The 13,853-nt window shown below is 52.3% G+C and overlaps 2 protein-coding genes across 12 annotated transcripts in view; one reads left to right on the top strand and one right to left on the bottom strand.

Moving 5' to 3' along the window:
• The window catches only part of LOC118720734 (c-Maf inducing protein), a 225,235-nt gene extending 224,462 nt beyond the window's left edge, over positions 1 to 773 (bottom strand). For 4 of the 5 annotated variants that reach the window (XM_045582657.1, XM_045582658.1, XM_045582659.1 and 1 more), the window contains exon 1: positions 50 to 491. In XM_045582657.1, the coding sequence (XP_045438613.1) occupies positions 50 to 358 (309 nt within the window). In that variant the 5' untranslated portion in view covers positions 359 to 491. Of the gene's footprint in view, positions 1 to 49 lie in introns of all 5 variants that reach the window. The other variant, XM_036441001.2, reaches the window with a different exon arrangement.
• Positions 601 to 9,243, top strand: LOC118720729 (translation initiation factor IF-2-like). 7 transcript variants are annotated; one of them, XR_006741843.1, is made up of 3 exons: positions 977 to 1,289; positions 1,806 to 2,961; positions 3,392 to 6,497. XR_006741843.1 is itself a non-coding variant. In XM_045582661.1 (2 exons), the coding sequence occupies exons 1-2, from the start codon at positions 601 to 603 to the stop codon at positions 8,653 to 8,655; spliced, it is 714 nt and encodes a 237-aa protein (XP_045438617.1). In that variant the 3' UTR covers positions 8,656 to 9,243. The 7 variants fall into 7 exon arrangements, 3 of the variants coding, with proteins under 3 accessions (XP_045438617.1, XP_045438616.1, XP_045438618.1); XR_006741844.1 differs by having other exon boundaries at positions 4,690 to 6,497; XR_006741845.1 differs by lacking the exon at positions 3,392 to 6,497 and adding an exon at positions 8,631 to 9,243 and having other exon boundaries at positions 998 to 1,299; positions 1,806 to 2,069.
• The last annotated feature ends 4,610 nt before the right edge of the window (positions 9,244 to 13,853 follow it).

A 13,853-nucleotide genomic window follows, 5' to 3' on the forward strand; every position in this document is an offset into this window, starting at 1 on the left:
GCGCCGGGGCGGGGGGGTGCCGGCGCGCGGCCACGCGGAGCGGACTCACCGTGGCGGACGCCAGGCTGTGGTCGGCCAGCGTTAGGTGGTGCGGCTCCCAGCGCCTCAGGAACTTCGAGGTGAGGATCTTGCTGAGAAAGGTCCGCGGGTGCCGGATGACACAGACCTGGATGTCGCCCTCCTGCAGCAGTTTGTACCTCATCCCGTTGCACAGGAGGAGGGCCCGGCGGCAGGGCACGGCGCCCATCTTCGCGGTGCCCTCGGGGGCCGGCACGTCGCCCCCCAGCAGCGGCTTGGTCTCCTCGATCTGCCGGGGGTCGCCGCCGCCGCCGCCGCCCGAGCTGCTGGTCAGATCCATGGCCGGCCGGGCCGGGGAGGGGGCCGGGGCCGGGGGCGGGGAAAGGGGCTGTCCCGGCTGCGGGGCGGCGGGGCCCCCGGTCGGCGGCCCGCACCCCCCCACCGCTCAGGAAGGTGGGGGGGTGTGGGGCTGGGGGCGCCCGCAGGGGAGGGGCCGGCGGGAGGGAGGCGGCGGGCGCGGCGGCGGTGGCGGCGCGGTCCTTCTTCCTGCGGAGCTCGGCTTCCTCCTAGCTCGTCGGGTGCATGCTCGCGCGGCCGGACCGGCGGGGCGGCGGGCGGCGGGCGGCGGGCGGGGGCCGGCGGCGGCGGCAGCAGCGGCGGCGGGAGCGGGGGCCGCGCGGCGGGCGTGTCTCGGCCCCGCCGCCCGCTCGCTCGTGTGTACAGTACGTGTGTCTGGGCGGCCGTCCGCGGGCGAATGTGCGGCGGGGGCCGCGGGGGCCGGCGCTGTGGAGAGATTGCAGAAGCCGCTCGGCGCCCGCGCGATTGGTCCCCGCGGGGTCATGTGCCCGCCCCTCTGACGTCAATGGCGGCAACGGCGGCGGCCGCCGCGGCGGCTTCGGCCTCTCGCAGGCGGAGCCGGCGGGCCGGGCGGGGACGCGAGGGGCCGAGGCAGGCGCGGCCCGACGGGAGGGGCGGCCCCTGGGGAGGGGGCTGCGGCCAGCCGGCCCCTGCCGGTCCCGCCCGGAGTGGGAGGGGGCTGCGGCCGCGGGGGCGGGGCGAGTGACGTCACGCCCAGCCGCGCCCCCGCCGGTGCCCAGGCCGGTGCCCAGGCCGGTGCGGAGCCGCGAGGCTCCGCGGGCGGGACCTGATCTGGGACCAGCCGTGTGGTCCCTGCACCCCCACCGCTCCCCATCCCGGCGGCCCCGATCGGAAACATGTCAACGCCCGGAAACATGCCAACGCCCCGAAACATGTCACCGCGGACGGCCAAGGTGCGGCCAGGTGCAAACTCGAGGGACCGGGGCGGGGCGGGGCGGGGCGGGGCCGGGCCGGGCCGGGCCGGGCCGGGCCGGGCTGGGCTGGGCTGGGCTGGGCCTGGCAAGAAGGGTTGGGGGCTGGACCGCCTGACCTCTGACACCCCTCCACAGCTCAGGCTGCACATCTGGCTGGCCAGATGAGGCCATAAAACAGGGATGTTTCCTGGCATTGAAAATGCCCCCTCAATTATCTGGATAATGAGCCCACACTGCCCGTGTCAGCCCAGCAGACCCTGGGCCTTTGCCAGATGTCTACCAGCCTTGGCTTTTTGGGTTTAGAGCTGCCTTCGGGGAGGGGACAGGCTCGCCAACACCCTCCTTTTTTCTGCCCCTAGAGTCTGGCCCCTTCTAGGAACCTATACAACAAAGCCTCCCCCCTTTCTACCCCACCCCACACCCCCACAAAGATACTGGACTGCCCCCTCCTCTTCCTGCACCCAGTAACTCCAGCTTCTTTACCTCTCCCCTCAGACCAGGACCTGGCCATTCATCTCTGCTTTACTCTCGGGGAAGCAACTCCTACTGGAAGAGCTTTGTGGTATGAACCGCAGTGTCACTCAGGACTAGAACTGAAAGGAAACTGTTCCCTTTCTGCCATCAGGAGACACCTAAGGCCACCCAGCAAACACTCCACTCCCTCAGGCTTTCTCAGGTCCACAGGCTTCTGCAGTTAATACCTTCAAAACGCCCAGATTTTTCCCTTTTAAGTGAAGGAGCCCTGCAGTGAACACACAGGTGTGTGAGCGTGTGTTGAATCTTATCGTGAATGTGTGTAGAATCTTATCACGAATGCCGCAGTTTATCCTCAGAGCCCCTGTGGTGGGATTATCTCCTCCCTGTTCTCTCCCAGAACAGACAAGATGGAGGGGCTCCACCCCCTGAGCTTGGGTTGGGGAAGGGCGTGGAAGGGAGGGCCCAGTCCCTCACAGAAATGACTCAAAGGTCCAGGCTGCCCAGGGGATGGGCAGAGCTGTCCCTCCTGGTGCATGTTGAGGGAGGCACAGTTTAGTAAGAAAGTGAGGTATTCAGCATCTCCCCACAATTGGCTGGCATTTCATTCAAGCTCTAAGCTTCAACAGCCTTGAGAAAACCATCAAACAAGAAAAGCCTGGTGGGGGGAGGACATGTACGGGAGTAGGGGGGGGGGCGCAATGGTAAGATATGTACACATATAATACCTTAATAAGAAAAGAGAAGAAAAGAAAAGAAAAGAGAAAAGAAAAGGGGCAAACTGAGCCCTCACCTCATGCTGTAATTGTGGGTGCAAGGGATGGGTTTATTGAGCTCCTGCTCTGTTGTCGTAGGAGTAATTCCTACAATAGCCACACTATCCTAAGCACTTCCAGTGTGCTACTCGTTGTACACACATGCACCTTTCCTTTGTCACAGCAACCTTAGGACACACTGCCATCGCCCTCCTCTCTTGCAGATGAGAGTACAGAGAGGCTGAGCTACTTGCCCAGGCTCACGTAGCTAGTCAGGATTGACCCAGGAATGGAGATCAGATAAAGGATGGATGATAAAGACAATGACCAACCACACTTGAGCTCCAGGAACAGAGAGGGAACACATAACCCAGCAGGTGCTGGGGTACATGTCCTGACTTCAGAAGGTCTTTAGGAATCAGGTAAACAGTGGAAAGGTGTGTGTGGGGGGGGGGGGGGGATATAAGATGGGGAGAGAAGGCCTTGGACACATACAAAGATGGAATGGCACAAACAAAGAGGTGGGAGGATGCTTGGCCTGTGCAGGAAACTAGCTGTTTTGCCAAGGCACACAGAGCAGAGGCCTTAGAGAGTTGAGAGTATTGAATTCAATCGGTCATCTTTAAATAATTGTTTTAAAATGTCTTTATTGATTGCAGAGAGAGGAGAGATAGAAACATCAATGATGAGAAATAATTATTGATCGGCTGCCTCCTGCATGCCCCCTACTAGGTATTGAGCCCTCAACCCCGGGCATATGCCCTGAGTGGGAATCCAACTGTGACTTCCTTGTTTGTGGGTTGGTGCTCAACCACTGAGCCACACTGGCCGGTCTAAATGATTAAATTTTAGTTTGAAAGCAGTGGCATGGAGCCCCCAAGATGCTGTAAGAAGAAAAGCTCTTTGGGGAAGAAATCAGGAGTTCCTGGTTGACAACAGAGCTGGCTCAGGGCCACATGGGGTCAGGGCTCAACAGACAAAGACTGATGGTCACACTCACCTATTCCCTGGTGCTTCAGAATGTGCCGACCATGGGACCACGTCAGTGAGCTGAGACATAATGAGAAGGCATGTTATTAGTGTTCACATGGCGATAGCTGAATCCCCAGCCTCCTAGACTGGGACTCATGTAACTCATTGCAGAGCCCCTCGCTCCCACTGTTCCAGGTTCCTGACCTAGAAATAAATCTGAGTCCGGCTGTCAGAGTCCATCAGAAGCCCCCTCCCCACAGGACCCCAGCCTCCGTAGGAGACACAAGGATATGTACCCAAGGGATATGGATGGATATGTACCCAAGTCATCTTCAATGCCATGGGAATCCAGACTCTCAAAAAAAAAAAAAAAAAGAAAGAAAGAAAGAAAGAAAGAAAGAAAGAAAGAAAAGGTCCCAGCCCCTTAGAGCTCATCTTCCTGGCATTGAACTTGAGGAGTTTACGGAGCAGCAGAGAAGACACTGAAGTTCACAAACCCTTCACACTCCTTGAGCTCCCCTAGGGCCAGTTCATTCAACAAGGTCACCAGACACACCTGTCCTTTTCTGCATCCTTTGCTGGCGGTCCCTCCTCGTTTGATGGAGCTCGCTGCATCACTTGAGTTCCGCAACCACTAGGGTTCTCCCCTGGGCCGCATTGGCGGAGAACCTACCCTGTGTCAGGTGCCGTGCTGGGAGCTGGGGTTGCAGTGACCAGTAGTAAACTGCCCTCGTGAGCTCAAATCTCGATTCCCACATCCCTGAAGTCTCCCCGGGAGCTAGCTCAGAGGGGAAAGACAGGCCTGCTGCCTTGCTGCCCACAGAGGAATCTGATGGAGTGGGGGAGAGGAGCGTTGTGGATGGCCAGCCCAAGGAGAGGGCCACCCAAGCACCCTCTTCTAGCAGCCCTGCCCTTTGGGCAGACACACCACGCCTGGGTGTCCTCCTCCTCAGAATGCTCTCTAGTGGAGACCCTCACTAGCCTTTCTCCGTTCCCTCCTTGCCCCGCCCAACACGAAATGGTGCAAGAACCCGACTGTGCCCTCCACAAGGGCAGAGCTCATTCCATTTTGGCGCATCACTGGGTCCAGTGGTGTGCTGGTAAATGTTTAACAATCAGTGTGTTGAAAAAAAAAAAAAATAGGAAAGCCCTGATTCACAGCCTTTGACAATTTCCAGGGTGTAAATATTCCCACCGTGGCCGATTCCAAGCTACCAACATGCATGCCTGGACGTGGAGTTGGAAAGAGCTGGGCCCCATTAGAGTGCATTTCTGCTCTCCAGACAGTAGCCCGGGGGACAGCGCACAGTGGCGGGAGGGCCGGATTCAGCTCCCGGCCTGCGGAGCCTGAAACACTTACTCTCTGGCCCTTGTACAGGAAAAGCTTGGCGACCCCTGCAATAGACATAAATAACCTCCAGAACAGAGATACTAGTAAAACATAGAAGAATAATTAGGAAGTGATGCGTTTTATTACCTTTTAAAAAATATAATTTATTTCGTGGTAACCGTAATTTACTCCTGTTTAATGGCTCTTTGACAAGCAGCTTGCAAGCTTCCTGAAGAAGGAACAGTCGGCTCTCATGAGCCAGTCGAGGTTAGTTAGCTCCAGCATGCCACTACCTGTTTCCCTGAGGCCTGGCCCCGGGTCGGTGTACAGTGCTTATCTGCTGAAATCTAACTGCAATGCCAATGGTCTAAGCACTAGGCTACACTGCCCTGACCCTTCAGTTTGCCATTCTATTCCATTACACACCTTTTTTGCACCTGCTGAGTGCAGGACTTCGTTGAGTGTTACAGATCCAGATGACACAACATCTTCTCCCCTTGGAGCTCAGGATTGAGTGTGGGGGGGGGGGGGGGGCGGCGGGGACCAGACACCCTCTCCCCACAAAAATCATCGCTCTCCACCACCCCCACACACACACACACAAAAAGCATGCCAAGAAGAAAATAGCCTCTTCCCTTTCCCAACTGTGTATATCTTCGCTTGGTTTCCTATAAAGGGGGGTCCTAGCGGTGCCTTTTTCCAGAGTTGAAGACATTGAGGTAATCGATGCCAAGCCCACAGCCTGGCCCAGAGCGAGCACTTGGAATAAGCTTCTGCTGCTTCGCGTCACCTCGGTCATTTTAGAACCCATGTTTATGCGGCCTTGGGTATGGGCCCTCCAGCCAGCCCATTTCCCTGGCTTTTCCCATTGCCCAGCAGCTGGCGTGCAGACACTCCCGATCAACATCTGGACAGGGCTTCCAACCTTCATGCTACTGACATTTGCCGCTAGGTAATTCTTGGTGGCAGGCAGCTGACCTGGGCATTAAAGGACATTTAGCAGCGTCCCGGCACTGCCCACAGATACGAGTGCCATCCCTGATTTGTGATGACAAAATTGTCCCATAATTTGCCACCTGTCACCTGGGAGGCCAGACCGTTGCTGGTTAGACACCGGGTTTGAAGGAAGATGTTTCCCCGCCCTCAGTGGGTCCAGGCTGCTCCCAGCCATCCTGTGGGCTGCAGTCTGGGGGAGATGATATTGCTCACACTCATGCAACAGCTTGTTCCTCCTCAGACGCCACTTCTGAGTGTGACAAAGCACACTCACCGCCGGCTTCATCAGATTGTCCAGGAGCACGGGGACACGCAGGATGGAATCAGATACAACCTCCTTTAAGTCCTGTTTTTGGAGCCTTCTTAACAAAAGGCCACACTTGTTATAAAATGCCAAGCACCAAAAGCAGGCATTGTTTGTTCTCAAGTGGTCCCCATTTCCCAGCTACTCATGGAGCTATTATTGCTTTGGGGGAACTCCATCTGAAAACTCAGTCTCAGAATGACATCAGCTAGGAGATCGTTCCCGAACCTCACGTTTACCAGGCATGAGACACCACCATAACGGAACACACACTCTGTACTAATGGCATCTGATGTGCTGGTCATGTCATAAAATGTGCTCCTCTATAAAGAGAGAAGTTATGTTTTTATCCTAAAGTTGAACATCTTCCTCTTCTGAGCTGAGGTGAAGTCAGTGCATTTTCTAGGCTCCTCAGCAGGGAGGAGGGCGGGGCGGGAGCCCCATTCTGTTCATCAGCCTGCGGAGCCTGTAGCTGAGAGATCACTGCCACTCACGCGCCCGCTCTGGTTTCGGGGACAAGAGAACACATTAAAGGAACATGAAGCACCACCCTCTCCCCCTTTCCATCTCATTTTCACCAGATGATTAAGTCTGAGGTTAATTTTTTTTTAAGTATTACAAAGAATTTGTAGTTTATCTGGAACTAATATTTTAAACACAGCTGATTAAGTTACATACATGCACCAAAACCTGAATAACAGTTAGATCTGGATAACCAAGCTCAAAGGAACCAAGGCAAGATCGAGGGTTTGTCTAAGATCCCACAGCAGGAGAGTGGAATACAGGTCATTCTCCCACCTACATACCCCCCACTTATAAACCAATGTTATTGAAGTATAATTTACATTAAATAAAGTTTTTAAAGAACAAGTTGACAAATGTTGATGAACGTACACCCCCATGTAACTGCCACTGATACCAATGATACCAATACCAATAACTTAATCAAGATATTGGTATAGAACATTCCCACACCCCAATAGTGTCTTCTGGACCCAGCACCCCCTGATCTGCTGCTGTCACTATAGATGGTTCTTACTCCTCCTTGACCATCATACAAATAGAATCAAATGTTGGGTCCTTTTGCCCTGGCCCAGTGGCTCAGTTAGATGGAGCAACATCCCATACTCAAAAAAGGTTGTGGGTCCAATTCCCCGTCAGGGCCCATACCTAGGTGGCAGGTTCCATCTGGGAGGCAACTAGTCAATGTTTCTCTCTCCCTCTCTCTCTTCACCCCCCCCTTCCCCACCCACTTCCTCTCTCTAAAATCAGTAAACATATCCTCAGGTAAAGATTAAAAAAAAAAAAGTTGTGTACTTTTGGGGGTGTCTGAGTTCTTTGCACATAACAGTTTTTGAGATGTATCCATGTGGGTGCTGACTAATACATCCAACATGGCTGTCACCCTGTTTGGGTAAATTTGGTGTTCTTTTTTATGCCACCCCCAAAGTTCCTACCATGAGCATGTATTGATTTGTTTTAATTAAAAAAAAAAAAAAAAAAAAAAGATCAATGCAGCCGAAACCGGTTTGGCTCAGTGGTAGAGCATCGGTCTGCAGACTGAAAGGTCCCAGGTTCGATTCCAGTCAAAGGCATGTACATTGGTGCGGTCACATCCCCGGTAGAGGGTGTGCAAGAGGCAGCTGGTCGATGTTTCTCTCTCATCGACGTTTCTAGCTCTCTATCCCTCTCTCTTCCTCTCTGTAAAAAAATCAATAAAATATATTTAAAAAAAAAAAAAGATCAATGCCATTGTTTAAAAATTTGCAGGGACTTAATGGAGAGCCCAAATGCCAAGCTGCTGCCGAATCATAGGAATGATGCCTAGCGCAGCCACACGGAGGACTGAAGGCCATGGATCACATTTAAAAAAACAAACAACAACAAAAAAAAACACTTTTTCAGATTGATTGCATCTCTCTCCCACACCAGCCTTTGCAGTGAGCAGCTCAAATTGACCAATTTAAATGTGACCTCCTTTCTTCTCCTCCATCCACTCTGAGTCAGTTGCTAAAGAGCAGTGAAAGGAAGCGTGTGTGGGGTTAGGGAACGTGTGTGGGGAGCGTGAAGCTCTCCTGAAACTTACCCTTACCTCCCTGTGCATTGGCCACTTCGACAACCTTCAGATGGGCAAATCCCATTTCACAGATTAGGAAACTGAGGCAAAAATCTAAGATCTTACAAAGGAGAGTGGGAAGATGCTGCCCAGCAGCCCCTGGTAGGATGTAGAAGAGCTTGAAGGCACAAACTTCAAATTTAGATCCCAGTTGTCCACCTTCCTTAGCTGGGTTACACTCCCTAAATCACTTAACCTCTCTGAACCTCATCTCTTCATCTGAGAAGAAGAGATCCAATCATGTTATTCCCAGTGGAGCTAATGAGATAATGCATGGAAAGTGCTCAGAACAAGGCTTAGGAAGAAGTCGGTGCTCAATGAGTGGTAGGGGAAAAATGGTTTCTCAGCTCCTGGTCTCTTCTTTCTTCCACAGAGCAAACCAATTGCAGCCTGCCTGAGCTGACGGGAAAGGAGTGGACATTATCCTATAACTCCAGGAAAATCAGTCTCACAGATGCAGAGACACGAGAAGGCAGGCCCCAGCGTCCAGGTATTGACCAAGACACCTTGATTGCAACAGAAACCAACTAGAGTACCTTCAACAAAGAGTGGAGCCGGGTCCTAAGGAGCGCTCTGAGGGCATCCGAGGTGTCCAGGATCCAGAAAGGGCCAGAAACCAGGGGCCCAGGGCCCTTCTGTCTGCTTCCTGTGTTTGCCTCTCTCTGATCATCCTTCCCCACATCCTGGCTTTCTCTGTATCATCCTTCCCCACATCCTGGCTTTCTCTGTGATGTCACTTCAGCACGACAGAGGTGGCCTTTTGAGAGACCAGCCGAGATAAAACTAGGCTCTATTTGGCCCAGTTCCAAGAAAAGGACTTGAATGGCTCAGCTTGGGGCAGATGCCCAACCCAGCCAGTATCCAAGCCAAGTTATACCAATATGGCAACCATTCCCTAGAGGTGAGGAGCAGGTCATTGTGAGGGGCGGGCCATCCGCAGAAATGTCTTCTTACAAATAATAACCACTTCTTTCCTTGTGTTCCCCAACATTGTGTGTTTCTTTATTAATAATAAGAGCCAATGTCCACCAAGGGCTTACTGTGTGCTGGTCACTGGTATAAGCACTTTGCATACGTTAACTCCTTTACATGAATCCCCCACAAATCGCTATGACTTTATCTTGTCCATTGTACAGGCGAGAAAACTGGGGTGTGAAGAGGTTAAACAATTTGCCTAGGATCCCACTTGAACTCAGCCAACCTGGCACCAAGTCCATTCTCTCTTAGCTGCCAGGCTATGTTGCTTTATTTTAGCTCCAATCATGCATTCTTTAAAAAATATTTTTAATTGATTTTTAGAGAGAGAAGAACAGAGAGGGAAAGAGAGAGAAGAACAGAGAGGGAAAGAGAGAGAAGCATTGATGTGAGAGACAAACATCTGCCTCCTGCACGTGCCCAACCGGGTACTGAGCCCACATCCGGGCACGTGCCCTGACCAGGAAGGAAACCAGGAACCTTTCAGGGCAAAGGACAACGCCCAACCAACTGAGCCACACTGGCCAGGGCCCAATCATGCGTTTTATGTTTCTTCTGTTAGCCCATGTCTCTCAAAATGGAAAGAAAAAAAAAAGAAAAAGAAAAAAAAGATGAGGAAGGGGAAGAATGTGATTGCTGACATTTCACAACAGCATTTAACAGTTCACAGTGGGAAGTGCTGGGACTCTGCTGGCTGACCTCACTGTTTCATTTTGAACTGGAGTCCAGGGAGCAGGTTCATCCCCCATGACCCTCCCTGGGCCTGGGACGCCTGAGCAGACCTGGAGCCTCTTTGCCTCAGGCCCTGCACCTGTACCCAGCGGGCACTCAGTAAGATTTGGTGTTGCTGAGAAAATGTGTCCTCACTTTGTTAAAATCTGGTCCCTGTGAGAACACAAGAAGGGGGGTACGAGGAAACAGTATACACGTGAGAACCCAGACATCGCTCGCCAGCCGGCCTGGGAGGAGCTGGGATCACGCCAAGCCCCCTCCCCCCTCGGCCTTGTCTCCAGGTCTCTCTGGGAGTCTGTGTGTGCACCTGGCGCCGGGCCCACAATGGACTCCTCGGCCAAACCGCAGGCTAAGTGGTCACCGTTGCCCAGTTTCTCAACGCCACACGTCCAGGTAAGGGGTCCGATGGATCCGATCAGTATTGGTCCAGCCAGGCCTCCGAATTCTGGTTCCGGGACTCAGGCTCAAAGAAGGGAAGTATGGTAAGCTGCCCATGTCTCCCAGCGAGAAGGCGGCCAAGCGGATTCTGGACAGCCAGCCCCTGAATGAGTGACCTGGGGCTGCTGCAACAAAGCACTACAGACCGGGAGCGCTGACAACAGAAATTATCCTCTCAGAGCTCTGGAGCCAGAGTTCAGAATCCAGGTGGCAATGGGGTTGGCGCCTTCTGGGGGCTGAGAGGAGGGCCTGCTCTGGCTCCGGCTCAGGCTGGTTTGCGGGCCATCTCCAGCTTCCCTTGGCGTGGACACAGATGTCTCGCCCCAATCTCTGCCTTCATGCTCCAGGCGTCTCCCTGAGTGTGGATGTGTCCAGCGTCCTCCTTTTATAAGGACAAGTCATCCTGGCTCAGGGGCCCACCCTACTGCAGCATGACCTCATCTTCACTGACCACATCTGCAACAACCCAATCTCCAAATAAGGTCACGCCAAAACCAGTTTGGCTCAGTGGACAAAGTGTCCTGAAGGGTCCCAGGCTCGATTCCGGTCAGGGGCATGTACATTGGTTGCAGGCACATCCCCGGTAGGAGGTGTGCAGGAGGCAGCTGGTCGATGTTTCTCTCTCATCAATGTTTCTAGTTCTCTGTCCCTCTCCCTTCCTCTCTGTAAAAAATCAATAAAATATATTTTTAAAAATTAAAAAAATAAGATCACATTCTGATGTACTGGGGGCTAGGTCTTTGACATATTTTTTTCCTTTTTCTCTTTTTAAAAGTCTTTTAAAATTTATTTTTAGGGAGATGAGAAGGGAGAGAGAGAGAGGGAGAAGGAAACACTGATGTGAAAGCACATTGATCTGCTGTCCCCCTCCCCCCACCCACATGCATCGAGTCTGCAACCTGGGTATGTGCCCTGACCGGGAATTGAACCTTTCAGTACGCGGGATGATGCCCAACCAACTGAGCCACACTGGCCAGGGATTTGGCTTTTTTTTTTTTTTTAAATATGTTTTTATTAATTTCAGAGAGGAAGAGCAAGGGAGAAAGATAAAAATGTCAATGATGAGAGAGAATCATTGATGGGCTGCCTCCTGCACGCCCCCTACTGGGGATCAAGCTGCAACCAGGCATGTGCCCTGACTGGGAATCCAACCACGAGCTTCTGGTCCATAGCTTGATGCTCAACCACTGAGCCACACCTGCCAGGCTGACATCTTTTTGAGGGACGTAATTCAATCCATTGCACAGCCCGAGGGGTGCCACAGGAGTGCCCCTCAGGCAGTCCTCACCACAGCACACCCCATCCCAGGCCTCCTTTTGACCCCAGAGGGTGTCGCTCATCTTGCTTTCTGTGGGACAGGCCTGGACGCAGGTCTGCCCTCCTGCCCCCATGCTCACACAGGGCACTCATAGGGAGCAGGTGTGATTCCAGAGGACGCACTATTAAGGTGACCAGATCATCCTGCTTTTGGCGGGACAGTCCCGATTTTTAACAATTTTTTAATCTTTCCAAAAATCGGGACTTGTTAAATTAATTTATTTTTATTTTTTTTTATTTTTAAAATATATTTTATTGATTATGGAGGTTCCCTTCAGATGGACAGCCAGCTGTCTGTGGTGACCGTGCTCCAGGTTCATGGGCGGTTCCAGAGGCATCACCCCGAACAGCTCACAGCGGGCTAAGGAATTCCATTCAGTGCAGTGACAGAGGCCCAGGAATAGAAGCCGGCTAGTGGAACCCTGGCCAGGTGGTTGCATGGTGGCGGTGGTTGGCAGGTGGCTGGGTCCTGGGCCAGGGGTTCAGGCAGGTGGCTCATTTCTGTATTTATTCACTTTTCCCTTTGGTTGGGCTCAAATTGTTAAGCATATTTTACTCAGAAGTTAACTAGCCAAGTCTGGCCTGAGGATCTGTCTTGAAAACCCTGGATCTGGGTTCCTAATGGGAAGCCAGCCCAGCCCTTGAGTCAGCCACGGTGGGCATTACTGGTCCATCCTGCAACGCTCCCTGAGAGCCCAAGTCAGAAGGTGGCAGGGTGGGGCCTGGAACCCAGAACCACATGCCCTGGAGTTTGCATTCACTGTCTGCTTTGATTCTGTGAGCCACAGTTTTGAGCCTGTTGCTGGATGTGCCTTTTTTTTTTTTTTTTTTAACTTGATATAATCTTTTATTCTCACAAGTTGGGATGGAATATTTTCTAAACTAAATTACATTTCCATGTCTTAAAATAAGCCATATTGAACCAAATTAGTACTTGGTGCTACAATATGAACTGGGATACAGGATCATCATGATAACTGGTAAGATTTCTTAGCGAGCCTCCAAGGACTAGTCTTTGCTCGCGGGTCCTGAAAAAGTAAGAAAGCAGACACATAAAAGAAGGACCAGGAAACTAACCAGATGGCTCAGTGGATAAAGCGTCCCAGGTTCGATTTCAGTCAAGGGCATGTACCTTGGTTGTGGGCACATCCCCAGTAGGGGGTGTGCAGGAGGCAGCTGATTGATGTTTCTCTCTTATCGTTGTTTCTAACTCTCTATCCCTCATATATATATATATATTTTTTTTTCTTCTTTTTTTAAAGGAGAAGAAGGGCTGGGATACTAACCTGATGACTGATCACTGCTGAAACACACGATGGGACTTTGTGTGAGATCCATCGGACCTGTTCTCTGAAGCCCAGGATCCGCTTGTGTTCGCCATCTTAAAAGGAAAAGTGCTAAAGGGGCCACCAACACATTCACATCCCAGCAACCCTGACCCTTCTTGCAACCCCAGGGGGCAATGACAGGACCATTTGCCTTGCCAGAGCTAGACCAAAACCCTAGGGGCCTTCTGAGCCACCTTCCTATTTTGCAGATGGGGGAAACTAAGGTTCAAAGAAAGATCCTTTCCCAAGACCACACAAGCAACGGGTGGCCCCACCCCAACCCAGAGTCCCCCTCCCCCCCATCTCCTGCTTTTCTCTCGGCAGCTGACGGAAGACGCCTGTACGTGTGCATTTCTCATCTGTCCGCGGCTGTCCGAACCTGTGCTGTCGGTCCCCAGGGAGGTTCCCCTTTCTCTTGCTCCATCTGCCCCAGCCCCGGGAGCTGGGCTGTGTGCTCCCCTCCATCCCTAATGACTTGTGTGTCGCTTGTGCCCTTTGTTAGGATTTCTGTTGCTTTTCACACCTTCCCCAACAGGCAGCCAATTGATATCTCTCATGGATATCTCTCTTAAAAAAAAAAAAAAGTCATTAAAATAATCAGCAGGGAGAGGGTTGGGGAGGTAGAGATGAAACAGGATTGGCAAATACGAAGCTGGGTAACAGGCTCATTAGACTATTCCTTCTTCTTTTGTGACGGTTTGAAACATCTCATCATGAAGAGTTTATTTTTTGAAACCCACCCTTTGGGCCGATACCGTTAATCTTGCAGTGGAGGAAGGGTACATGTCAGGTTATTTGCCCGCGAT

This window comes from Pipistrellus kuhlii, unplaced genomic scaffold (assembly GCF_014108245.1).
Source record: "Pipistrellus kuhlii isolate mPipKuh1 unplaced genomic scaffold, mPipKuh1.p scaffold_m20_p_17, whole genome shotgun sequence".
NCBI lineage: Eukaryota > Metazoa > Chordata > Mammalia > Chiroptera > Vespertilionidae > Pipistrellus > Pipistrellus kuhlii.

What these genes read in the sequence shown, in the direction of transcription:
- LOC118720729 (XM_045582660.1), top strand. Translation starts at nt 601, where the DNA reads ATGCTCGCGCGGCCGGACCGGCGGGGCGGCGGGCGGCGGGCGGCGGGC. An exon ending in TGTCACCGCGGACGGCCAAG is followed by an intron (nt 1,290 to 7,911) that starts GTGCGGCCAGGT and finishes AAAAATTTGCAG; the next exon opens with GGACTTAATGGAGAGCCCAA.